This window comes from Lepidothrix coronata, unplaced genomic scaffold (genome assembly GCF_001604755.1).
Source record: "Lepidothrix coronata isolate B3197 unplaced genomic scaffold, Lepidothrix_coronata-1.0 Scaffold69, whole genome shotgun sequence".
NCBI classification, from domain to species: Eukaryota; Metazoa; Chordata; class Aves; order Passeriformes; family Pipridae; genus Lepidothrix; species Lepidothrix coronata.
In genome coordinates this window covers 825,841-853,077 of record NW_016690249.1, presented here as the reverse complement: position 1 = coordinate 853,077, position 27,237 = coordinate 825,841, and the positions used below count along the sequence as shown (strand labels likewise).

General features: G+C 35.4%; 1 protein-coding gene across 4 annotated transcripts in view; it reads right to left on the bottom strand.

Annotated features, from left to right (window-relative positions):
- PAN3 (PAN3 poly(A) specific ribonuclease subunit) overlaps positions 1-27,237 on the bottom strand; it is a 79,910-nt gene that overhangs the window by 36,972 nt on the left and 15,701 nt on the right. For 3 of the 4 annotated variants that reach the window (XR_001875414.1, XM_017818556.1, XM_017818557.1), the window contains exons 3-6: positions 20,334-20,400; positions 18,300-18,370; positions 16,162-16,224; positions 7,357-7,518 (exon numbers count right to left, since the gene is read on the bottom strand). Coding sequence is in view for 3 of the 4 variants with exons in the window: in XM_017818556.1 (XP_017674045.1) it covers positions 7,357-7,518; positions 16,162-16,224; positions 18,300-18,370; positions 20,334-20,400 (363 nt within the window). In the remaining variant the exon portion in view is untranslated. The remainder of the gene's footprint in view (positions 1-7,356; positions 7,519-16,161; positions 16,225-18,299; positions 18,371-20,333; positions 20,401-27,237) is intronic. The other variant, XM_017818558.1, reaches the window with a different exon arrangement.

Sequence of the window (27,237 nt, the reverse complement as noted above, 5' to 3'; positions counted from 1 at the left end):
TTGAAATGTGCTTTTAGCTCATGTCTGAAGTAGTATAAGCAAGGCTTTCCATATGAACAGCTGGTATATGAGTTCATACAAACACTTTGCAAAAGGCTTCCATAAGCATTACAGTACAAAGTTAGAGACTTGACACTGAGAAAGCTTTGCCACAGCTGCACGGATTGTTCCTCCATGACTTTAGAGAATTCATCTCAAACTCACTAGCTATTTCAAATTAAAGGAGCAAAAATGATTCCTACTAAAGAAGCCATCCCTGCCTCTATTTCAAATAGACCTCTAAGTTCAGGGGTTTTGTGAACTTCTGTTTTAATTACCTATTTCATTTATGTAGCATGTTTAATAATGAGATTTAATTTGGTACCACAGAAAAAAAAAAAAATAGAAGTAGAATGATGGTCAAACATCCAGTACTTGTTAGTAAAGAAAATATAGCATATAATCAGTTTCTAAATTCTATTAAAATCTGTGCAGTCGGTTTCGTATTTTGGTGTGGTGGTGTTCATTTTGAGGTGAGCTTTTTGTTTGCTTTGGGGTAGGGAGGGTTAGAAAAAGAAAATCCCAATTTGAGCTCAAAAGGCTTATTATTGGACAGCCAATTACAAATTACATTAGCAGAAGAAAAAACAAATTAAGCCAAGAAATAAAACCAATTATTACATGAACACTCTGAAAAGCTTGATTATTAAATGACAGATTTCAGTTTATTATGTAATCTTCAGAGTACCTCTCACAAGTGTCTAAACAAATGAGATAAAATAAGCCATCATAAAAATAAACAATCCCAATAAAGAAGGGATACTATTAAGATAACCCATGATGTTCCTTTAAAGAAAATTATATGAGACCACTTCGGGTTTAGGTAGTTTTAAAATGACCAAGTATAACAGCTGTTACTTAAACTACCAATATCAATTTTTACCAACTTAAGTAAAGTGGCATCACAGAAAGTAAGTTAGTGCAAATTAGAAAAGAAGTGTGAATACTAACTTAGGGAAGTAAAGTATTTGAAAAGTCTTCTTTTCTCTTAATTTGTTTTTAAGACCTTTATTTGAATATTTCTACCACGTATCATATTACTAATGTATTTCAAAGTACTGAAAAAGAAGATTCTAAAAGTTGTAAAATTAAAGAGGATGCACAGGTTAAAAAGGAAATAGTATGAATATGCTACCTTTAACAACTCAGTAAATGTTAACCACTAACCACCTTATGATGTCATCTTTACAACGTTCTTTGTCATCGTACATGTGTATGTTTCTGAATATTCAAGGAACCAAATATGCAGACTGGTGAAGTATAACACATTTATATGGGTAAAAAGCTCATAAGAATTTTAAAACTCCTTAATCACAGTTTTGGAAAACTTGCTAAGATGTACAGTAATACAGCAAAACAAATGGTAAGCTGCATTATACAAACCGAAAACACATAACTGACACGTTTAAACTCAAAAGGTAATATTCTGGACTTATGTGAATTTAGGTACAAGAATACCTAAGAGAATGGTGTTCCTCTAGATAAAATCTGGCATGTAACCCTTCAGCCAAAACTGCACCGAAACTGGAGAAAATGACAGAGGTGGTAAAGAGCTGAGTAGAATTTGTCCAAATAATGATAGAGCTCAGAAGTCAAACAACTGTGAGAGCATGCAAAAGAATTTGTAACATCTTGCTAAAAGCACGTAATTTCAAAGAACTACAAGATCCACATTTTCCCACTGCTAAAACCAGCCATGACATGTGCACACCTCTACCACACCTAAATATTGTGTGAACTAGGCGACAAGGGAAGGACATGGCATTAGTTTTGAAGCATGCAAGCGCAAAGAAACACACCTTCTGGAAGATAACCTCAGCATTTTCTACAGCAACTGAGAGAGTTCCCAAAATCCCATCCATACCATTCTGGCTAAACTCTTGCTACTTTCACCTATAAACAACTCCTACAGCACAGTGATGCTTCTTATTTCTAAATGCAATCTACAAGTTTTCACAGACCAGTTTTGGACCTAGAAGTTATTTAGTTAATGACAGTTTTCATCTCTAAAAGTTATTTATAAACATCAAAATTTTAAAATGTAGCTTCACTTTAAAGAAAGAGCTCCACTTTAACTAGTAGGTGTTTTAGTTTATCCAAGTAAAAGGAGTCAAACCCAGGAATCTGCTACAGCTGACCTGGTTTATGATGTAGAATTACAAACAGTAATGGCTCAAGTTCCATTTTTTGATGTCACAATTCAGTATCAGAATCAAAGCCTGCTAAGATTAAATTACTGTTACATAACTTTGACAAAAACATTGTATATGAGAAAACAGCTTTGATTTGCAAAGATAGACCCTTTACTATGAAAGCCTGTTTTACTTCTCTGTGATGCTACAAACATGAAGATGTAATCCAAGACTTTCCCCACTGGTAAAAAAGTGATTTAAATTTTGGTTACAATTTTAAAAGATCCTTCCTCCTTCAAGTTGTTTTCTAAGTACAGAAAAATACCAAGGCTCCACAGTCACCAGTTAGAATAAACTAATCAAAGAATTACAACAAATTTCAGTAATGTGTGGTCAAAACTAGCAAATACTGTCAGATAATTTGAAGCTTAAGGTCCAAGCCATGCTTAAATTCCTTACATCTGTGTGAAGCTGCAGTTCTTAAAACTTTTTCAAAAGCATAGAAGTTTTTATCTGACATAAAACGTTCCATTTTCTGCATACACTTTTCTTCCAACAAAATAATTAAAAAAAATTAGGCCAGAATAAATGACTGAATTAAGTGAGAGAGTGTAATATTACTATTAGTTCTGTAATATTTAATCTTTTTTTTATTTTTCAGTCTTTGTAGATAACTTATTCTGCAACAATCACCATGCAAATATGCCAGAATTAGGAAGCCACATTCTTAATGGCCAATGATTCAAAATATTATGTTGTTGGTCTCAAAAAATATCCAACTCATAATATAAAGTGTAAATTCCAGTGTTAGTTTTACATTTGGATCAATTGAAAACCTGTTTAAATGGGAACTATGCTTTAGAATCCTACCAGGTATTCTTACAGCTTTTCCATTATAATCTTATCAAACTTCCCAAAATAAAGTTGAATAAAAGAATAATAATTTTTTATAAGAATTAAAATAATCTATATACTGTGATGTTGAAAAGCAGCAAACATACTTTCTAAACCCCAAAAAATAAACAATGTCTGCTAGCACTGTCTACACTAAGTCTATATTTTCAGTTCCAAATGCTTTCCTGTAGAAAGGCACATACAAAACTTCTAAACATCAATAAACATGTTTTCAACCAAGGGCATTAAACAGAAACAAGTATAGCTGCGTCAGTTACACCGTGTTTTTCTAGAAAACCACCTCAAGTGACTTTTGACACCTTTGCTAAAATTGCTATCATTCCTTTTTCCTCTCAACCTTGTCAATTTAAATCTCATCCCCCTTCTTCCAGTATATTCATATAAATGCTGCTGAACTAAAGCAGCGAAACAACTTCTCTAGTTATTATTTGAATTAATACCTACATCGTGCATTCTCACCAGAATGATTCCATGAAGAAAGTTCACCAAAATATCCTATTTTCAGATTCTTTATATCTCTGGTCTCTCAAAGAGCAGAACCTCTTCAGTCAGCTTGGCAAACAAACTTCCGAAGACAGACCACAAAACTGAGTCCATCTGGTTTCACATACAAAACCAAATTCTACACTTCTGTACATCAGAGCACAAACAACTTATAAAGCACATATAAATACAGTCCAAATGAAGGCTGAATTTAATCATGATGCAATTAGTAAGGATGGATCTACAAAAGAAGTAAAAAAGCAGGGGAGGACTATTTATTAACTCACTTGTGCCACCATTCAGCTCAAGAGTTTGTCTAGTGGCTTTTATGCTTTTACAGGTATAAAAGAAAATTAAATTAGAATACAGTGTAGAGGGGGAGAAACAAAATATTTTGTGACTATCACAACAAAAAAAATAACTCAGGGCTCTTTAAAAGAAGGTGCAGATGAAAGCAAAGAGCAAGCCAAGGATCCAAGATGAAGACCATCACTGGGAGGACTACACAGCAGCATGCAGCATGACTGTATGTTGAAGAGTTGCACATATCAATAGATTTCTGTAATTCAGACATAAAATCAAAATTCCTGTTTCATCAGCTATCAATTTCAATACACATAATTTGTCTTTACACTTCTCAGCAATAAACTTCTAAGGTCCCAGTGCTGCACTGATGCATAAATGAATCCTCAAAATGCCATTAAGTACAGAATTATCCTGTAACACAGGGACGCACAAGTCACAGAGCCTTTGGAAAGTCATTCGAGGATCCCACAGGAATACTGAAAACCACCCTTCTCCCTCTCTCGTTTCCCCTTCAGCATTTCACAACACAGCACAGAGCTGTACAGCAGCACAGCAACCTTAGCAATTTCAGTTCTGGTCCCACATCCAACTGAAGCCCCAAGCAAGCTACCTAATGCAAAAAGTAGGCCAATCTCATGTACTTACCATGCTAGAAACTGGATACAAGCCTTTTTGTTCTTTTATGTTCTCCTTCACCTCTAAATTCATACTGATCTGTTCTGACATCCCAAATTACATAATTGTGTAATGGTTACAGAAAACCATCACTAAACTACACCCATGTTATAAAGCAGGGCAGTGCTTTACCAGTCTATTTTTGGCATAGTTTTCATAATATCTCTTAGGAATACAAAAACATGGAAAAGTCTTCCCTGGTTTTCATGTGTTGCTATTTTGTTTTTGTCAGGTTTTGGGGTTTCTTTGTTGTTGTTTTTTAATGAGCAGATGTTCTGTATGAAAAGCTTCACTTCACAGAGCATCATTGCAATCCCTCCATTTCCAGGATTTCTCATTAACTACGAGATCAGGAAAAGGACACATTTTGTGATGTCAGAGCAACCCAGCAGGCACTGGAGGTCACCAAGGGCTTCAAAGTAAATCTCTCTCTCCCACTACTGAATTTGTTCAACATGCTACCTTTACTGTAATTACCGTGACAAGTCATCACATCATTCATACAATAGGCTCTAATAAATTTCAATTTGGCAACATTATTAGTTGTATTGCTCTACTGCTCTTGCAGAAGAGTTAGAGTCAATTTCATTAAAAGTGGGTAAAATTTGTTGGCTAAAGACTTATTTGTTTATAAACCAGAACACAGGCTCAGACAAATAAAACTATTAGCAAAGTTTTGTTACAATTGACGAGTAGATCTTACTAAAAAGTCAACTTTTACAGATTTGGAATATTTTCACATTTCTTTAACAAAAATCTTTCACAGTACTGCAAAAACCCTTAAAGTCTTAAAAGTTTATGTTCCTGATGTGATATATTTGAAAAATTCATTTCTATGATTATTTTTTTGCTCAAGAAAAAAGGAATCAGTTATTGAGAGTGCTTAAGAACTAACCTGTATAACTAAAATGGACCTATTTCTACTATTTTAAGGAGAACTACCATTTGCTAGACCAATGCAAGTTTTAGCACCTTTCATGCTTCAGTCTTGCCAGACTCCACAGATTCTCTGCAATCCCTCCTGTTTTTTCAATTCTATTTATTACAGCTGAACATCCTTCTGTTTGAATTTCCACCATATGTGCATATGCATACTTTTCTCAAGTCCACATCTCTATGGGAAGCTATGCAACTGCATCACACAATACAAAATCTTAACTGCACAGTTTAAGTTAGGTAGCTGGGATTCTGGCAAATAAACAAATCTGGAATTGCACCCTTCAAAAGCTACATGTTCTGCAGCCAAATCTCAAGCAATCCCAAATGCTGCTAAACCTCTGAATGCTAGGAGACCTTGAGCTTCCTTCTCTTTGCCGCACTTTGAACACTACTTCAGAGTGCACAGGTACTGAGAAGACAACTGCTCCTGGCAAGAAGCTTCAAGTTTTGAGCTACTGACTCTCCAGCCTCCAGAAGCATTTTTTGCTCCTACTCTAAGTGGAGTAGATTAACAACAGCATTTGCTGTGCCACTGTACAGCAGAGAAAACAATGGAGGACAGGAGTACAAATGGGGCTGTTCTTGCCCTATAATGTCCACTTGAAAAACAGAGATCAAATTTCTGCTTCTGTCTTCTCAGAACAATTGTCTATTAGTTATGGTTTACATTTACTATCAGATGCACATGATATGTTTGGTTTGTCACTCTTCTATCCCTTCAGAACAGTACTGCTTCACAGGCTCCCACTACTCTCCCAAAACCTTACCTGGTTCCTCTACCAATGTTTCCTTTCTTTTCTCCATCAGTTACTGTGCTGCTTCCCCAGCAGCAAAAGGGCCAAGACAGACTGAAAGTCCAAATTTCCCTAAACAATGTAGCATCAGTTCACCTACATCACACTGTCCATGACTCCCCACTTCAGTAACACAGAGATGTCCAAACATCAAGCAATGCAAAACTAGTATAGGTATGGAAAGGCTCTTATAGGAGCTTCATGTTGGCCCTCACATGGCAGAAATTCAGTGAACTGAAAGAAAATCTTAAGGTGCCACAAACTCTAGGCATAATCTGTTGTCAATTTATCCATTTCCTTCACTTAGAAAACATCAAAAACAAAAAAACCCTCACAGGAAGACTAACAATCCCTGAGAAATCAAAAGAACTACACAAGTGGAAACAGTATTAGCAGCAGTGGTGCAATTCCCACCACTGTAGCAGTTTTCATCTAAACTCCATTTTAAGGGACATGAAGCATATTCATCTTAGACTAGAATTTCCTTCATTATTACTCCAAAGACTACCTGCTAATTCTGTAAAGAGATATTCAAATGCAGTTGTACCACTCCCCTCTTACAGAGCTGAAGATGATTCAGGAATAAATTTAAATGAAGTTTAATATATTTCTCAAACAAGTTGGGAAGTATAAACTATCCCAACATAAAAATTAAAAATTTACACTTCCTGATCATGGTGATTACATCTTCAAATTCTGTACTGAGGGCATCTATTTTCATTAAGTGTCAATCATTTTAACAAAGATCACTAATTTTACTAGTAGAAACCTTCCTCACATGAGCATTAAAATAAAAGGTTGTGTTTGTTTGCCTTTAGAATACATTTCATGATTACTGTTGCTCCTTTTCCTCAGATCATTGCAAAATCAAATAAAGTAAATAGCTCAGCAATGGGTGAAGATAATAAAACATCTCCAAGTCACTCTCCTGGAGGGCTACTATGCCTACTTTGTGAAAGAAATATTTGATTTGAACTCTACTCAAACGTGGAGTAACTGCTTCTAACATTTTCCAAAATTTAAAATAAAGCATCCAAAATACTGAAAAAGTGACTAGTAAAAAATAATTTTACCTGTAAATTGTTTTCTGTGACTCTGTTCCACCAAACCATATTGATGGGTACTCCTGTTTTACACCTGTCAGCCAGACAGCCAATAGGGTTCTTTGATTTTCTTGCTTTTGATCCCACCGGAACTATCCTCTCATCCAGCATTCCCAGTCGATACTTCCTGGGCTATGAAAAAGAAGGAGAGAAACCAGGCCACTCCTAACAACCCTCATCTAAAGCTACACTAAAATAGGTATTACATTGTGATATGATTTTTGGATTGGTGGAATAGGAAACAATTTGCAAGTAAAATTTATCTGAGACTGTTTCCTTTCAATCCTGACTATTTGAATATAATACACAATACTTAAAAACACCCAAAAAAACAAAAAACCCCAAAACAATATGAAAATAAACTTCAGGGACTACTAATTATTTGTAAGCAAAACCATCCATCACAAGTCAGCCATTGAAATATGCATACAAATTGGGGAATTCTGCATAAATGAGGAATTGTTTAAAAAAAGGAAAAAATCTGTATTTTTGAAAGAGATACCTTCAATCACATCATAATAATGAACACTTCCCTTGAAATTCCTATCAAACAAACTTTAAGTTCAAATTTGCCATGACTCCTGAAGATTGGTTTTAAAAAAATCAGATAGAACTGAGTAGTCAATTGCAACAGAACTCTGAGAAAAACATTTCTGCTCAGCTTAATATTTGAAATAATAATTTCACTTACTGTCTTAAGTGAAAACAGACAAGAATTACCATGATAAATGCAGTCTTAAAATTGAGAGAGTAAAACATTTGAGGAAGTGAACATGCAGAAGTTATTTGCACCTCAATAACAGTGACATTTTATTACACTGGCAATGATCTCTACAAATAAAATTATTTATATGAACATTAAATTTAAAAGGCACACCGTAAAAAAAATACGTTAAATACTTTCAAACAGGTAAAATTTTCAAAAGAAGTTTTCCAGATTTCTCTATGCTTTCAAACCTATGTGTAGCTACCTAGACAGTAAATAGCACCAAAAGAAATATTTTAGCATCTATGCATATTTACACCAGGACCTTTTGTATCAACTATATCAACAACTGGACCAAATTTCAGGGGTTGGTCTGGTTTTCTTCTGCTGTGGGTTTTACTCAGGCATTTTTTATGTCAAAGTGCAACTATCATCATCTGGATATAGACCACTCTAAGCAATCAAAGCTTAACTTACCTTTAGTCAGATATCTACTTCACCTGGCACCTTAGAAATCTTAGCAATGTATACCTTCATACACATTTTAAAATTTATTCCTCAAGAAACAAGGAAAGAACTGCAGAAGATTCCCCACTCACACACAAACTATTTGTAAAACACAGGACAAAATGGCCATAAAATGGCTGAAAACCCAAAACCTAAACAGATTTCCTCCTCTGCTTTCCTGAAGCCTTTTAGGCTGAAAGCTTTGGAAAGAATTAAAACTGAGTATTGTCAATAGTAGCTCATTTGCCTAAAAAAACTCAGGCAAACAAACAAACCCTCCCTCCCCCCAAAAATAACCTCCACAAACAAAACAACAAAAAAACCCCCAAGGATACCATCAACTATTATGAACTACTAGAGGCAATAAATTCCATGGAGGACTTAACCAATCTTAATAACAATAAATAAGACTAAATTTTGCCATACCATTTAGAAATCTGGTAAAGTGTGTGATGAGTAGCACGAAGTCCTCCTGTAGTTCGAATGCAAACCTGATCACAGTAAATCTAAATATTGGTTGTTTATCTGGAGAAACTCTAAACTATTGGGCAATTTATCTCAGTAAATCAGAAAGACTACTAATATCCTAAACTGCAAAGCTGTAAGGTCTGAGAAGCTACATATACAAGTCAGGTTGGACTTTAGGGTAGGATTTTAACGCAGCATGTATTTCTCTTAGGCTGACTATTGGAAATAACATAATGAAGAGTAACAGTTTTCCTGGAAGCTTTCCCATCTCTCTCCATGTTCTACCAAGAGCAGTGGTACAGTCAGCCTCAGACTACCAGATTGGAACCCAGTGTCCAAACACATTTCCATTCATAAAGAGTTCTTTTAATCCTCCATAATAACAGTTTGTCTATAAATATTTTGAAAGGGAAAACCAAAACAAAAGAGGAACTGAGCCAAGGTGGAAGGCAGCTATTTTGGTTCCAATGATATTCAGATTCCAGGCAACAGGATGAAACTGTATCTTAGGCTTTATGAAGGACTATACTGAGGGTGGGGGGCAAACAATTATGAGTTCTAAACCTTAAAGCCACACAGAGACAATATGAGCTCATACACCAGTAGTTCTTGGTCTACTGGTATAAAAAAATGAAACCAAAAAGTGGGTGGGACTAAAGTAAAATTTTACTTTCATTATCTACTGTAAAACTTCACTAGGGGATTACCAGGTCAGTATTTCATTGTTTAGACAGACATTAGAAAGTGGAATAAACAATATTAACATTTGGAAATAAATTTTAGTCTATTTGGACCAAAGTTATTCTTTGAGCATTCAATGAGCAAAATGGCATGACTTAGAAAAGCAATCTGAGTTTAAAAGATATCAGAAAACACAGTATCTACCAAGAGGAAAGATTCAACAGAACAGAAAGCAAATAGACTGAGCAGCTTGAATAAGTGCATCAACTCTGCTACATCCCTGATCTCTGCACAGAGCAGCAAATAAAGCAACACACAGCAGTGCTTGAGAACTTATATATCTAAACTCATAAATATATCTACCTAAAACACAGAGGCATGACAATCTGGACTAAGAAACCCAACTTTATGCACGGGGGCAATTTCTCTTAGATGCTTACAAAAAAACCTGCCTTTTTGCCTTCCCTGAAGTCTTTCTATGAGGTAAAAAACCTGTTCAGATGAAGGCATAGTTCAACATAATGAACTTTTTCTGAAGCAGAGAAGCTGAAGAATTACATACTTCATAATCCTTCATCAAGTATTTCTCAAACTAGGCTGTAACTCCAAATATGGTTACAAGTTCCGAACTGAATTGTAAAAGATCAAAATCATCACAATTCTTTTAAATGGAAAAGGTTGAACTACAACCAGTAAAATCTCAGAGAAACGACAAAATCCAAGTTATTACAAAGCGTTACTGGAAGAGTTCAAATCCTCCAGGGAAAAAAGCCTGAAGCAGCAGTAAATACTGGCTGACAATATTTACATGAGGCAGGGAGCAGCTAACTACCTTTAATTGCTAGCAATAGTTCAACCATAGCTAGTAATTATAACCCTTGCCCTGCAGAACCAAGCTGCTGCCAGCAATTCATGATAGGAAACTATTGCTTGGTACACTTAATAGAAAGGATAAACCCCTAAAGTCTGAAAAACATTAAACTTGAAACAAGAGAAATCCACTCCAAAAACAAAAAGGCCTTTCCTAAGTAGTATTGTCACATGAGAACACTACTACTGATGAGTAACTTAAGTATCCCACGTTAGAAAGTCTTCATGAAGTCAGCTTAATTACTTTTTTTTCATTCATTCAACAAGAACTTTGGGAACATGTTTAGCAAGTTTAACAGTGTCTTTGTCCTCTCCTCTTCCTGTTTCATGGACGTTGGCAACATCACACTTCCTTTTTCTAATTCAAGATTAAACTGCCTGCTGGTGGTGTATGATATTATAAGGCTGTCCTAGAGGAGTAAATTTTAAAAGGAAATATTTACAAACATTCAAACTGTAAAGACTCCTCCTGTTTAATAATTTTCATGTAGTATTTAAGTCTGGATAAGCTGATAAATCAAACTACGCAATTGCAAAGTTTTCTTCCCCTGAAGATCTCCAACTGGAATTTTTTCAGGATCACTTTGGTCCCAAATTACATTTCTGTTCCTTAAAATGCACTTACCTCTAGCAGGCTTTGAATTTTGATTTATAAGACATATTCTACACCAAAACATACACAATTAAGTCTGGCATATAAATAGATGAGGAGGCAGGCTATTAAGTTTTAAAGTATTGTCAAGAATCTGAGCTATGGTAATGCTGTCTGTGTGCATCTACTACCAAAGCAAATAGAAATTATCTTAAACCTTCTCCATCACAGGCTAAATAAAGCAGCTTTATGTTAAACTACCATAGTTAAAAGGCATCACAGTAGCATTTAGCTAAGGCTCATCTGTTGTACAATGAGTTGATTGTATCTGCACATACAAACAGAAAAAAATAAATTAACAAAAAATATTATATTGTCAGACAGAAAAGATCAGCTATACAAACTCAATTTCCTTGTACTACTTAGAACAAAATTTAACAATATGTACAATCTTAAGTTTCAATGCTGACTTCTGTAAGACTTCATTTTTTGAAAAATTAATGGCAAAGAGACCATTAGAAAAAGAGGTTAAAATTTAAAAGCTAGGCTTCTAATCCATTGAAAGAGAACAAATTTCTGTTTTACTATGCCTTGAAAACTAAAAACTAACTAAATAAAATTCATTGGTATCATTATTGGTATTTTCACCCAACAGCCATAACCTATTAGCTGGAGTAAGACAAGTACTTGAAACACCCAGCCACAGATGTGAACTTCAATATGTTATTGAGGAAAAGCACAACAGTCCAGGCAGAATCCCTACACAGGCACAAATCAGCTAAGAAGCACCTTACTCATTAATACAGCTCCGTAACTGCATTTAGTAATATGTTACACCTAAAGATTAGGTATAGTCACCAGGAATATACTAACAGATTTGCAAGCTGGAAATACGAGAGAAGTCGACTTGGTACTTTTTAAGTTTTGTGCACAACAGAGTTACAAAACCCCTTCACATGGATTGGGTTTGTTCCTAAGCAAAACACCCTCTCCTCCTTCTCTTTTATTACACCATCCACTGGTAGAGAGGCAAACAATATCTGTGTTTTCTCTATCTCAACTTCTGAAGGTTGGAACCAATTTTTTTACATTTGATCCACAAAAAAAGGGAATAGGAGCCTGGTCAGCACATTAAAAACAATTGTGTAGTAGGCTGGTGTTTGCTGTTGGGCAAAAAAGTTTTTTTTCCTTATAAAGAAAAGAATAGTATGCTAACACTTACAATGCTTATATGTTTATAATTTTGAAGTTTCTAATACTATACATTGAGATTACATGCATTTAACAGACTAGCCATCCTTCCATCTGGAACCCTTTTTTGAAATTGTTCACGAAAACCTGGGTTTGGCTGGGGGTAAAGCTTTCACTAGTTGAAAAGTATCATACAGAAACAAACAAAAATTATTCTTCTGCCCAAAGAAAACTAAAATGTGCCACCTTCTATCCATAAAAGCCCTAACATTTGTCATTTAAAATGGAAATAGATTTTATTCCAGAGTAACATATCTGATCACAGCAAAAAAACCACTCTTGGTTTAAACAAATTTTAGAGTCAAAGATGCAACACATCAGGTATTGCATCACGCATTTTAAACTATAGCTAAGGAAAACTCTTCAGGAATACATACTAAAAAGGTATATTTCACATGTTGAAGGCATGCAAATCTTAAATTCAGAAGGAGGAAAACTAACATATCTAAGTCAAATCTTTTCTCACCAATTTTGCAGCCTAGCTAGGTTGGATGAAGTACAAACTATCACAAGAGCTAAAGCCTGGCACAGATGTAGTAATGCTGACAAAGTTCTTTACTAATAAATTAATACCACCTGTTGAACTGAAATAAACAGGTGGAAAAACCAGGTGATTTCCACCACCATTAGAGTAGATAGTTCTAACTGTAGTGAAGACATCATAGTACACCACCTCAAGATGCACTTTCAAAAACTCCATTGCTAAAGGAGCATTCCACAAGAAAACGACAGCTTTTTTTTTTTTTTTCCATGTTTAAAGGTCTCTTTGTTAATAGGCCAGAAATTTTTACATTACTTAAAAAAAAAGTGGAAAAATTATGCATGGTTAAGAACCAAAAATACAGGTAAGCAGGCTAAAGACTGGTGCAACTTTTACTCTTTACTCACCATATGATTTCTCAAAAATGGTATATTCTCTAGCTGCTTTAATATTTGTATAGTGACTTCAACAAATATGTGCACAAGTTTAAAATATTTTAATTATTTTTCTGCAAATCACTCATTTAAAAGACTACATACACCTTGGCCTAGAGAGAATCAAATAAAGTTTGTAAATATAAACAAAAGTACCTTGCATATTAGTTACATCTGTAGTTAACTGCCTTCAAATACACAGCAGTACGAGGTAGCAAACATTGTAAAAATGTTACATATTTCTAAAAGGAAATCCTTTAATAATTTGATTTCTTATTCATTACAATGATCACTAAATCATAAATAAATAAATCTGAATAATATATTCTCTCATGTCACACTTGAAAATGAAAAATATGTACTTAACTACATAGTAATAACAAAGAGAGCAAGAACACATAACTAGGGAACAATTCCAACAACTAACTATTCCAAGGAAAAATGTAAACCAGATTAGATTATATCATATCCTTAAAACATATTTTACATCATGGTACTACCTACAAACATTTATTAGTTTTTCTAGAAAAATATAGTCTGTCTTTCTACATTCCTGCAACAACCTTTTTTTGCATGCTTTATAATTTGTAATGTTTTATTATTGCAGTAGGGGTGGATAATCCCAGAAGGAAAATTTAGGATTTGAAATATAAATTTAGCCCAGGTACAATAAAATCCGTGCAGCCATAATTCTGTCATTTACAACACAGTGATGTGATGGTTGGTAATGACCCCTCAATTTATCAGAACAGGATTCATGCTCCTGAGATGGTATGCAGGACGTTATTAAAGATGAAACAACTGTCTTGGCACACTTTCATTAAAGGTAAGTACAGCAAGACAAAACATGGCACATACAGCTTTTCAATGAACACCACTGAACCATATAATGATCAGGTACCAGAGGTGTCGAAATAAAGCTGGAAACAGGAAGCTGGAGAGAAATACAGCTTCCTAACAGGTAACAAAACTAGATGGAAGGCAGGACACTCAAAAATAAAATAGCAACCATTAAGGTTCTAAGAATTTGGTTTCCACAGGACCTGAAGTCAGCATTATTGTTTTCTTTTAACTTGAGAGGGCAAACTCTCTTTGTACTCATTAAGAAGCTTACATTTATGGAGCCTAGGCTTACAGGCAGTCTTTTGTTTCAAATAATTTTCTGTATACATTTAATTAATTCACTTTGATCAGCAGAAATAAGTCTGCTGTCCAGTCTCACTTGCTGTAGATCTCCACAGCACTAAACAGCAGCACCCTGTTCCGGGTGAACTTCAATTAATCTCTCCTATACTTTCCATTCTGATCTAGTTTAGACTCTGTCCTGGCTTCTACTCACCTAAAACCAATGGAAGGTGTTCTAGAAAATTTCTTCAAAATACAAAAAAAGCAGCATTAAAATTGTATTTAAAGTTGTTCACTACAGCACTTGGTTTACCCCTCGCAGCCTGTGAACTGAAGTCATTCTCACCTTAATGGACCTCCTCTAGATGTGACTGAACAATTAAAAAATGAAATGGAAATAAGTCAGTGTTAGAAACTTTTCATAAGAGTTCAGTTTTCATGAGGATTGAAGGTATGAAAAAACAAAGTAAAATGCAAAAGCAATGCTTTTCACTATCCTGTAAGGCTGACCAGTGATAAGTAGGGGAACCCTTTAGCCTGGATTGGTGGCAACAGTCTCAGAACAAATGTAAACAAAAGTTTCATAAAATATTTTCTTTTTAGTGTATTAAGCTGTCACATCCTTGGCAGCAGATTCTGATCAATTATGTCACATATGTTTTTAAGAACTGTTTACCAGAACCACCAAAGCGAATGCAAAGATTTTTCCAGCCAGATCATTTTGGATTTAGCAGAGCACACTTTTCTACATAATGGCTAAAGTCAATTTAGGAAAAACACCCAAGAAGTTCAAGTTCAGAATATCACCCTATTTTTAACAAGCATAACATGTGTTTGAAGAAAAATGAAGTAAGCATGATATCGTTACTCTTAGGAAAGTGTGTTAGTCTATTACTAAGTCTAGCTTTTGTTCCATGCTTCACAAATCCTATTTGTGCACTGTAGATTAATACTTACCCGGAAATCTCTTATAGGAAATTCACTTTAAGGTTGCTTGTCTTACTGCATGAGGAGTTACAACAACCGGACAGTAAATCCAGAAGGTTTTACAGTTGACAGAACCTCCACCAAGGCTCCATCTACAGAAATACTTAGCTCCTTTGATTTCATTTTAAGTATCCTATAAAAATGTCTTTAAATAGTAATCTTAGCTTTCCTGAAATCTAAAATTGAAATGCAGTTTAATAATTTCTAAACAGAGATAATTACCTCAAAAACATTCATAAAAATTCAAGGACTATGTTTACTTTTTAAACAGAAAGTAGAATGTCTTTAAACATCACAACAGTCAAAAGCATATGAAACAGCCCAGACATAGTAACCAATTTCAAAAAAGCTGTCTAATTAAAAAGCAAGGATATTCTATGATGAACTACAATCATCAAGTCTTATCTTTAATATTTTATTGATATCAAATATTTGTCCACATGGCTTGCCCATTGTTAAAGGGCTGCCAGTATAACATGATCAGCAATATCCAGAGACAATCAAATTTGCTTAACACAGCTATGTATTATATGCTTTTACAGAAACTATTCACAGTTCTACACAACACAAGCATGCAATTTTTACATAGTTGAAAATAACTTAATACTTCAAAATATTTAAAATATCACAATTCTAATTTGTAAAGGAAAGCAATTGCTCTTTATTCACTTACCAAGACTGTATTATATCTGTCCTCCAAGTCAGTGATAAACGAAGGAAATGCTGGTTTTGCCAGCTAGTTCAGAACAAACAAAACCTTAGATTTGGGCTCTTAGCAAGAAAATGAAAGTTTTTTTCAAATAGTAGATGTTGTAAACACCTACATTTGAACTAGTCAGCAAGGCTCCCTTTATACAACAGGCATCAAGCACTGCCTGATAAATCACATTGTTCAAGCTCTAATGAGGTGGAGGGAATCATACAATTTTTTTAATACCTGGCACTCCATCATTTAGTGCTTTTATGGAAATCACTTAATACAATTTGAACACTGTACTAAAAAAAAATACTAAAAATATGAAGAACTTACATCTGTGACTATTTGCATCATATTTTTGGCAGCAAAAGTCAGTCAGTCACAAAACTGTAATTAATTTCTCATAACTTTAGCCATCAATTTTTACCCACTTAAAGCAGTCACAGATATCTGGTCTTTTCCAAAATATTTTCCTCAGTGTGAGCTGAATGTTTCTTTAAGCTGCTCATCTCTCTCTGCTGACTATAGAGGGAGCCTGGATGCCTAGATTTAAATAGCTCAAGTAGTAGCATATGAAAACCTCCCCTTTGCTAGTATTTAACAACCTTTAATACAAACATACATTACAAAATACCAGTCATAATAAGCAAAAAATTAACATGCAAAGCAAAACACAAACCTCTTTCAATTAATGCCAGTTATGTCTGAAATATTAACTAGTAATCAGTTTCACAGATGAATCTTACTCTTGATAGTATTTTAGCAGCAAGTGAATTAATTTGCTCCTTTTTCTTGGGGGAAAAAAATGGACCAAGTCAGAAAACACTCTAAATTAGTATCTGAGCTTTGAGTTATTCACACTCAAACATGAATTGGTTTGTTTTAATTTTGTACTGTTTAATTAGCTTTGAAGCGATTTTTAGAGGTAGTGGTCACTCTTGCAGTACTTCTGTATAATAGTTCATTTTCTTTGGTGCAGGTGGTTTATACACAAACACAAATTTACACACAAGTACATACATATGTGTGTATATATATCAGTTATTGCAGATTGTGTTGAAAAGGAATATATGATTAGTTTTGTTCTTACCAGCCTCAGTAAGTGGATAAGCAACACATTTACAGTTGTTTACATCCAACTTCCAGTGCACTATACTGGCATTAAGGAAAAGAGCAATGCAGATATTCCATGTAGTTTGGATACATCATAGTATTAGAAAATTAATGTTCTACAACAGCATTAAAATGATACAAAACAGTGTGATGGGCCAACCACAGTAATTATCTTTAAGCTCAATCTTTGCCTGCAGGAATGATACAGAGCATGCTGATGTAGCTTGCTTTCATTTACTACAGGGAAGTTCAAGATAATATGGCTAATAAGTAGTAAAATATGAGGGTCATCAGTGAAAGCAAAACTTAGTAACTGGTTGGGACAAGATAATGTCTCTTTTTGATAAGCAACAGTTCACAAAAATGAGAAGGGACTCTGGTGTAATCAAACTTTTGTCTTTTATTCCAGCCACTGCATTTCTAAGTGTATAACTGGAAAGCACCGCACTGCTGCAGGCCAAAGGTGTTTGAAGATGATGTCTAGCCCTCAGCAAAGGAAAGATTTCTCAATACAGATTAGAGGTGGGAGGAGAAAACCCCCAAACTCTAGCTTTCCAATGATATCAGGATGTCTTTTAAACTAAATGCATTTCAAACTGCTATAATTATTATCACATCGTGTACAAATAAATGGGAGAATGATTCTTAACATATTTTGAACTTGCTGCCACGAAGGCTTGAGGTCATTGTCCTTTAGTAGAATAAAAGTTATTTGTTTTCAAATTCAATGGGCTATGTACTAATTTTCATATTCAAAGAATTCCTATAAACCTCAGTTTACAAACGCCTGGAATATTTCTTAATAGCAGCAGTAGTCTGATCTGATGTAGCAAAAAATGAAGTAGGTAAGATCTTATTTATATCAGCAGTGACATATTAAAATAAATCTAAGAACATTAGAAGAATCATCCTTCTTTCAGGTAGCATTTCAAGTTATTCCAGATCTTCTTCCCTGTCAACTGACAGACAAATATGCTACTTAAGATTTAGTTGTTGCCTACCTTCCTCCTTTGAGACACGCTGAGGGCAGCAAAGTCATTAAACAAGGATGAATTTGGTGAAGTCAGTGGATCTATAAAAAGAATGTAAAACCAGCATGTTATATATATATATATATATATGTACACACACACACACACACATATAGCTATTATTTAAAGAAATTTTATACTTTTTAACTTATTTCTGTATAGATAAAAATAGTTGTGACAAAGTTAATTGAAATGTTGCTCCTTAGCAGAATTCAGTAAGTTAAATTGCTGTTGACACTATTTAAAGTCCACCTAACATTTCAAAGCCTTCATCTGATCAGAAAACCTGCTGTAAGTGCTACTTACATGTGCATGTCATTTTTAATCCTGTAGATAATATAACAGAGTGTTTCTAATTCAGCAGAAGCTCCTCCAAATAGCGTTAACAAGCACTGGAACAGGCTTCCCAGGGAAGTACAGGGGTCACCATCCCCAGAGGTATAGTGTAGATGTAGCACTGAGGGACATGGTTAAGTGGTGGATTTGGCGGTGCTGAGATAACAGCTGGATCTATCTTAGGTCTTTTCCAACCTAAAGGATCCTATGATCTTCAGTTACCTGAAATTTGCAACCTTCTGTTTAATAGTCCTAAAAATAGTGATGTGGATTTTGCTTGTCTTATCATTATTCTGCACAAATTTAAATCAGAACCAAAGGTAGCAAAAGTCTACATTCTATTAGTAACTTTTTATTGCTTTTCTTTGTCCCTGTGCATCCTCTCCAGAGCTGAAGTACCAAAAACTGTGTAACAATAATACATGCAACTTAAAACTCCAAACTGCATGGACAGAGCTGCCAAATTAGCAGATGACTGCCAGTTGTAAACATTGGTGTTTTCATGAAACACTTCACCCATAATAAATACTCCATAAAAGGGTAATTCTACAAGTGAAGCACTGCTTGGCAGGGCCAGGGAGGAGGTGGGGAAAGGATCTGAGAGACAGACATCAGAATTTAAAATGCTTTCCAAAAGTCAGTCTGGTTTCTCTCCTTCACGTGCATCACCATCACTACTTGGCCTGTCACAATTAAACTAACTGCATTTAAAACTGGAAACCTCCAATGCCTTGAATAGCTAATTGGCCAGTGGGACAAAAGAAGCAGAGTTAATCTCAAAGGCTCCTGGAAAGAAACTAGGAAGAATAAAAAGAAAACTCCCACAAATTTTGACTTTCAAGCAAGTTCATTTTACAGTAGTTACTAGCATGCTTAAAAAATTATAAATCTAGTAAGTAGACTAGCTGCAGGGTCGGACATGCAAATGGAGTTCTAGAACATAATTTACACAGCAATTTTCAAAGAAGAAATTTATTTTAAATGTATGCCCTTGCCATAAGGGAGCAGTACCCTCTTCTTTGGAACTTAATTTGACAGCTACAGATGAAATAATCTGCAGTGATTCTGAAGAGGACATTATAAAGCTCAATATACCCTACACAATAACTTAGTGAGTATGTAGGCTTGGACTATTGAGACATTTTGTTCAGTTGAAAACCATGTTCCCCATAGCAGGGAAAAAAATATAAGATGTAAAGTACTGCTTGCAGAAGTTGATTTTTACCAGCTATTGTGTGACACATTTCACAAAATCCATACACCCTAAATTTAAGGGAAAACACCCATACATTAATTCTACACAATAATTTACTCAAGAAGCACAATGAAAGGGATACTATGGTGAAGCAACATAAATGCTTAAGCTATCAGTGCTTTACAATGGATATCCAAACTAGCATTTCACTTCAAGTGACAGGACTGATAATGATTTTTTTTAGTACTCCCCCCCTCAAGCAAAGAGAAGGATGAAAATTTATGAGTTCAGTACCACTTTGATTTTGTATTAAGAGTAATCATACATTATACTTTTGTTAAAAAAAAAAAGATCTACTGCATCTCAAATCAAAACAGAGGACAAATAAAATTTCCTCAAGTGTCAATTTTGCAAAAGTGAATCTCTTAAATTTCCAAACGTACTTCTACATGTATTACTTTTGAAGTACTTACCATGGCCTGCATACTGCTTGGCACTGTCATTGAGAAGGCTAGGGGAGCTGCTGCTATTTGTCATCCTCTGCAAAAATAAAAGACAAAAGTGTACATGTAAAATAAAACTATAAAAAGATCAAGCGAGGGCATTGGGTATGACATTTAGAAAGTTTTAAGAACAGACTATGAAACCTGTGCATTATTCACCATTTAGTAAATACTCTAAGTATATTAAAACAAAACACTGTCTTCTTTAATTTCTTCTAAATTGGGAGGGTCTACCAAACCTATGGTTCTCTTCCTGCATGTTGTCAGAACATTAGGTAAGCCAATTACTTATCTCCTTTAAACATTCTTTCACACTGCACTTCTGAAATAACTCCTCCCTTTAAGATACAGTATCATCACAACATGAAACTTCCCCAACAAAAAATATTCAAATTAATTAAGTATTTGATAGATTCTTTTTAAAAATAAAAATGAATGCTGAAACCTTTCAGCAAAATCATGCAATTCTTTCAAGTCAGCAGGACATCTGAAACCCTCTCAACATTCCTCCTAGGCTCCACCTGCTTCTCCTACATTCCTCTAGAGATATGACCTAGCAATAAACTAGACGAAGTGAAGCAGTGCTGCTCTAAGAGCTACTGCTGCTTTGACAGTGAAGTTTAAAAGTATCTTCTTACTCCTGCTTATTATTGTCTTTGACCAGTTTTCCAACAGGAAGCACAAACATGAGAAGGAAAGGGAGGCAAGGTCAGGAAGTGTTCTTCATCACTAAGAGAGACAACAAGTAATTTGTTAAAATACTCCCTGGCAAGCTTTTGGCCCACATCAACGCAGAATCTCCCAGCCAATTTCCAGGCACTATTCAGCAGTGAAAAGGTTTGAGAACCCTTCACAAATAGACAGTCTGCACTCAGACTCCGCTTTCGTGGGTGAGCATACACCAGCACAAACAGGCCATTTTGTGCCAGCTGGCCCTAAGCATCAAGGAAAGTTTCCAGGCAAGTTCAATTTAGTAGTCTAGACACAGACTGACTCAAAACTGGTCACCAGAGTTGTTCTCTATGCTTACTTCTTTCCATGATCAGTCTCAACGTTGGTGGCAAAGGGCAAGAACTGCATTACTTCAATGCCATTTCATCTAACTGTTGACCAGAAAGATCAATATTCTGGAGTAATTTTGGCAAGAGAACAAACAGAAGCTGGAGTGCTATTCAATATGGCAGGACTGTAAACCTATGGCAATTCAAGTGTCTCAACATTTGCAGTTTTCATAGCACCACTAACTTCATCAGAAGCTGCAACTTTTAACACTCATATCTAAAAAACCCAAATAGATTGTGCAGAGTAGCTTTTACATGGAATGTTTACACATGTAAATACTATGTAACCCTTCAGCTTCTTCAAGACTTGAAGGAAGGTGTCTGTTATGTGCTCTTTCCTTATTTTGATATCACCTGTCTCATGCTCCTAAATATACTGAACTTCTTTCTTACACAATGTAAATCTCACTAAAAGCTTAAGTGATAAACACATACTTTAAACAAAAAGCATGCCTCTAGTGAAACAAAGTTTACTTATTTTTACAAAAGATGGTAACAATTTGAGAGACTCACACTAAATTAACAATTTGGACAAAAGTCCAAATTCAGGGAAGCTCAACCTACTGTTCACCATCATCAAAACAAAAATACATCAAAATCATTTCTGGATTACAGTAGCTCAGTTAATCATATTCCATATTCCCTTCCTAAGCAATGGAAAGAAGTTAAATAGTTTTTCACAAATACTTGAAAAGCATATCTATTATGCATCTTCTTTTTGTCATTTGATACATCCACACTGATCCTCATAGAACAAAGGGGTTTAGGAAAAAATTTCCTAAAGGGAACCTTTCAGATTTGCACAAAATTTGTCCACATTCAGATAAAGAGTATTAATGTCTATTTATAATACCAGATTTATTAATAATTTTAATGCAAAAAGTAATGGTCTGTCAAAACAGGAATAAATACGATATTGAGAACTCATATCGAAAGGTGGTCAATGACATGGCTTAAAGTTGGAACCAAGCACTTCTTTGCCATCAATATACTACATCCTTGAGTACAGGAGTTAAACATTCAACCAACAGACTTCTAATGTGAATAGTGATGTGACTGCGATGACAAAAACCAGCATTGACATGATGATCGCTGAAAACACACAGTGTGCGCAAGAGACTGCAAGAGCACGTTGTTCTGGATTGTGAAAGCACAGTGCAAACAAAGTTTAGGAACATCAACAGTGCTCTTACAAAGTGAAGTCTTGTTCAAGGTGCGAATGTTTTCTATGCGAATCAGGATTCCGAAAAACCAAAGCATGTCTCGCCAATCTTGGGCAGCTCTTGCCTTAACAACTGCTTGTACCTGGAATGAGGTTAAAGACCTCCACCATACTCATGAGTTTTTTGTTTTGCTCACTTTTATTACACATGCACAAGCTTCTTACCTTAACGTTATTCACAGAAGACCTGCAAGTAATCAGTAAGGGATTTTTAAACTGTTTTAATATTTTCACTGCACCCAAAAGCATTTAGCCATAATGTGTCTGATTTCCTAACAAGTGAGGCTGAAAAGGTCTTGAAAGAAAAATAAAAATTAAAAAAACACACAAGTACTATTGGTTATTTTTGTTTTCTGGAATGCAGCTTTGATTTTAAATAACACTTCTCAATCTCCTCAAATAGCATTGAACTATTTTTCATAGAAACTCAATCTCAAGAAGAATACAATCACAAGCACCTCAGGTCCAAAGGATGAAAGCTCCACAAAGGTAAGAGCAACCATTAACAGTGGAAGAAAATTAAATATTACACCTGCCAGGGAAGGCAAGTGCACCCATATGAGAGCTTCAGACTTTAAGATATCAAGATATCAAGACTTTAATCATTTGGAAGTTAACACAGAAAGACAACTTTGTCATAACCAACTACCACACCAATGTCGCTCAGTTCCAATAAGCTCCTTTCCTTTGGCTGCCTATTGCTATGATTTATTGAGGTTCTTTAAACACTAGTCAAAATTCAACTAGGCTGGCTAGAATACATCCTGCCCCTCTCCCTTAAAAGAAATTGGAAAGTTTTTTCTATTTCAGCCTTTCTTCACAAGAGATGTTCTGGTACCTGCATCATCTTTGTGGCCTTTCACTGGACTCTTTTCAGTATATCCAGGTCTCTCATATATTGAGAGGCCCAGCACTCCAGGTGTGACTTCATCACTGATGAACAGAAGGGAAGGATCACCTCTCAAACCATTAGCAGTGTTTTACCTCATGGACTCCAGAACACCACTCACCTTCTTCTTAATACTTCCTTGGTGCAGTATACGAGAAAGAAGTGTTACGAGAAACATTCCCACCTTCTAAAGGTATACACCACCTTGCCTCCACCTTTCAGTATTCAGTAGCAAAACCCAAAATTATAGTTGCATTTAAGACAAGTTTGCTTTACTTTTATTTCCCTCCACTACAGTATATATTACAAAATTCTCATCAAGATAGAGAATGAATAAAACTTTGATGCAGACAAATTTAATTTTACATAGCTTAGAAGACTTAAGTGAATGCTTTTGCTTTTTTCTCCACCATTTCTTTTCCCAAAAATATGTAAGAGATAATATTTGTTTCTTTTTTCTCCATATTCCCTGTCCTAACTCTGAGAAAATAAACATTTTCCTCATGGTCATTCCTGTGCTAAGCCTGCCATCTCAAAATCTTTTGTTGCATGTCACAATCTATTCTCTTCATCTTAATACTGTTTTACTAGAACTTTATTTCAGAATATTTTTTTATAATTTTTAAAATAATGTTAATTAGACTATAAAAGAAGTTATCCTATGAAAGAATGAGATTGTCATAACCAAACCAATCGTTTAGTTGTCAGATTCTGTGACCTACAAAGGATGATAACCTGTTGCTTTCTTTTCTAAACAATCCATAACTTGTCTTCAACAGTTAGCATATTTGGCACCATCTACACAGCATGTCCCACTCAACTGTTTGAACCAAAGCAACTGGATTTCTTCAGAAGGCATTATGAAAACAACTGCATAATTTCATATTTAAAATAAAATGCCTGTAGTTCCACTCAGTCCTCAACAGAAAAAATTGAAGACATTTACAAGCTTCTGTGCTATAAGGAGAGTTTTATTACTTGACTCTTGGCAGATGCAGCAATGGCAACAAAGGTCTTTGTGTTTATTCAGCTGCAAGGCTTTGAAGTGAGCATGGTCTCTGCTTCTCAGGCTATTCGAGAATGCTTAGTACACCAACATTAGCATGGTAAAAGCAAGCAAGACCAATTCTTCTCCATTGTTTGGCCTTGCCAACTTCAATACTGAAGTCTGTTACCCCCTTTTTTATTTTGATTAAGGTGATTAATTGAAAACTTGTGATTTTTCTTTTCTGCATAACCTGCAGCCCACTGGAAGCCATGTAGTTATAAATCACATCCCATTAAAATAAAGAAAACCAGACTTCTGTGAAGCAACACAGGAAGGCACCTTCTACTGTTTTATGCTCTTACAACCAAATTGCTCAATTCTAATACATTAAAAATTCTGACATCAAAATACTTCTCTGCCTCATCCTGCTACAATACCCTTTTAACAGCCCAACATAACACTACTAAAAGCTCCTTTCTGCACCACCTGCATCTCTGATCAAGCCACAAGTTAGTCAAAGGCAGCACTAATGCCAGAGGAACACAGGCACCACCCAGCCAAGTAGCACAAGCAGAGCGACTGAGCAAACAGCCAAGCATTAGAAGCATCCCAGCCAGCCAGCTCTTGTCTCTTCACTGCTGGGAATGCCAAAAGCAATGAGCTGCTTCTTGAACCACACCTCTGACTGTCTCTTGGCAGCTGCTGCTATGCCAAAAAAAGAGAACAGCTTCAAGGACAGCATACAGCTATGGGCCATGTGTTGTGCAGGCCTGCTCTGTCATTAGAGAAGGGGAAAACAGAAAATATGTGCTTTGATAAGCTGGAAGGCAATACTGTTAATACAATATATGAAAGCATATGCAGATACAGGGAAGAAAAGATATGTGAAACAACACTATCATGGAAAACCACAAACCAGTGAGGACAGAAGACTATTAATCAATAGGAAACTAAGTAACAACAGAAGAAGACAATGGGGGGCAATGAAAGGCTGGGTAACAGCAAAGGCCGTAGTAGGAGAAGTAGAAGGATGGGGCCAAGAGATATTTTTCAGAAAGGAAGAATTAGACCACGGCCACTTCAAAAAATTCTGCCTCTTCCTAATTGTACCACAGATTTTTGCTCTATTTTCCCCACTGCAAAGCAATCATTGCCATTAATTGCATTTTCACCACTAATTTAAGCCCCATGGTATGTCCTAGATCTCATAAAGAATTCTTCAACAAATATGAATGCAGTCTCAAATATCCATTCTACAGAAATGTTGACCACTATTCATCTATGTTATTCATGATCAAAGCAGCTCATTCACTCCCAATTCATCATGATACAATCCACTTTTACTTTTCTTCCTTTTTGTGCTTATTTAACACTATCAGTTTTAGAGATTAGGTACCGCATACAAAAATGTGATAACTGCAAAATTTAGATATAGCTTTGCTTGATGCAGTTTGACTCCATTACCTACGCATTATGACAACTCCAATATATACAATCACACACTCAACAAACCTTTATTTTATGTGCTGCACATGACAATTACATTCAGGAGATTAAATAGGAATAGTCAAGACAACTCATCATTTGAATCCCTGATGATTATGTTGAAAGGTGAATAAAACAAGGAGTGCAGAAAAATTATCTCCTGGTAATAGGAAACGAGCATTACCCAGAAGAGACTGACTTTATTACTATCTTTGCTAGACTGAGGCCAGTTAAGCAACTTGAACCAAGCTTCTACTGGTGGTCATTAATTCCATTCCCCACCTTCCAGCTGTAAAGATTAGTTTCAAAAACTCTGGAGTCTCTAGCTTGCCAGCACTGTTGGGGCATTGCTTGTTCAACTGCTATCCTTTTTCTTCCCATGCATCTATAAAATGCAAACTATTTTATTCTTTGATATGGAAAGTGTCCCACAAAATTTAATGGAATAATTGTAACCTGCACAGGAAAGTGCACTGCCAACTAACAGTCATCACAAGAAGTATGTGAACACCATGCAGGTATGAGGCACAGAACTGTAAGATGAACACTTAAATCGAATATCAAATGCATACTCATTACACACAGATGCATCACACATCTTCAGTACTGAACAAATTCCACTAATAATATTCCCACTCAAAAAATCATACAACATTACGAGAAATATATCTCGATATATAACCTCAAGGCTGCACTGGCAACCTAAACTTACCATTTCTTAACATCTAACTGCATCTTACTAGTGTTTTTCTATCAATGTGTTTATTCACGTTAGTGCAATTTCCCAATTTTAAAAAGCAAGCTGAGAAAGTTGCCTCCTATTGCATCACCGAAGCATCTATTTGTGAACTACACAGAGCCACCAGAGATAACAAGGTAACTCACATGGAACTGATGCTTCCATCTGCAAAAGCAAAACTGAGAATTAATGAGATATTTTACAGAAGATGTCTGATGTTTCATTGATGGCAGAACACTAAATTTTCAGTATCTTTAGTTTGATTCAAGGACCTGGAGAGAAATAGGCACATGGATTTGTTCTCTCCACCCTACTTTGACCCACCTTTGCATTATAACAACTTTTCCTTGTTCAATTTCTGTGTATTTCACTTGTACAATTCCAGTCCCCATCCTGAAAGTGTCCCACCAATGCCTCCCCCCTGCTTCAGTCCCTTTGCTCAGCCTTTCCTAGTTCTTTGGGGCCCCTGGTGGTCTAGTGGTTAGGGTGC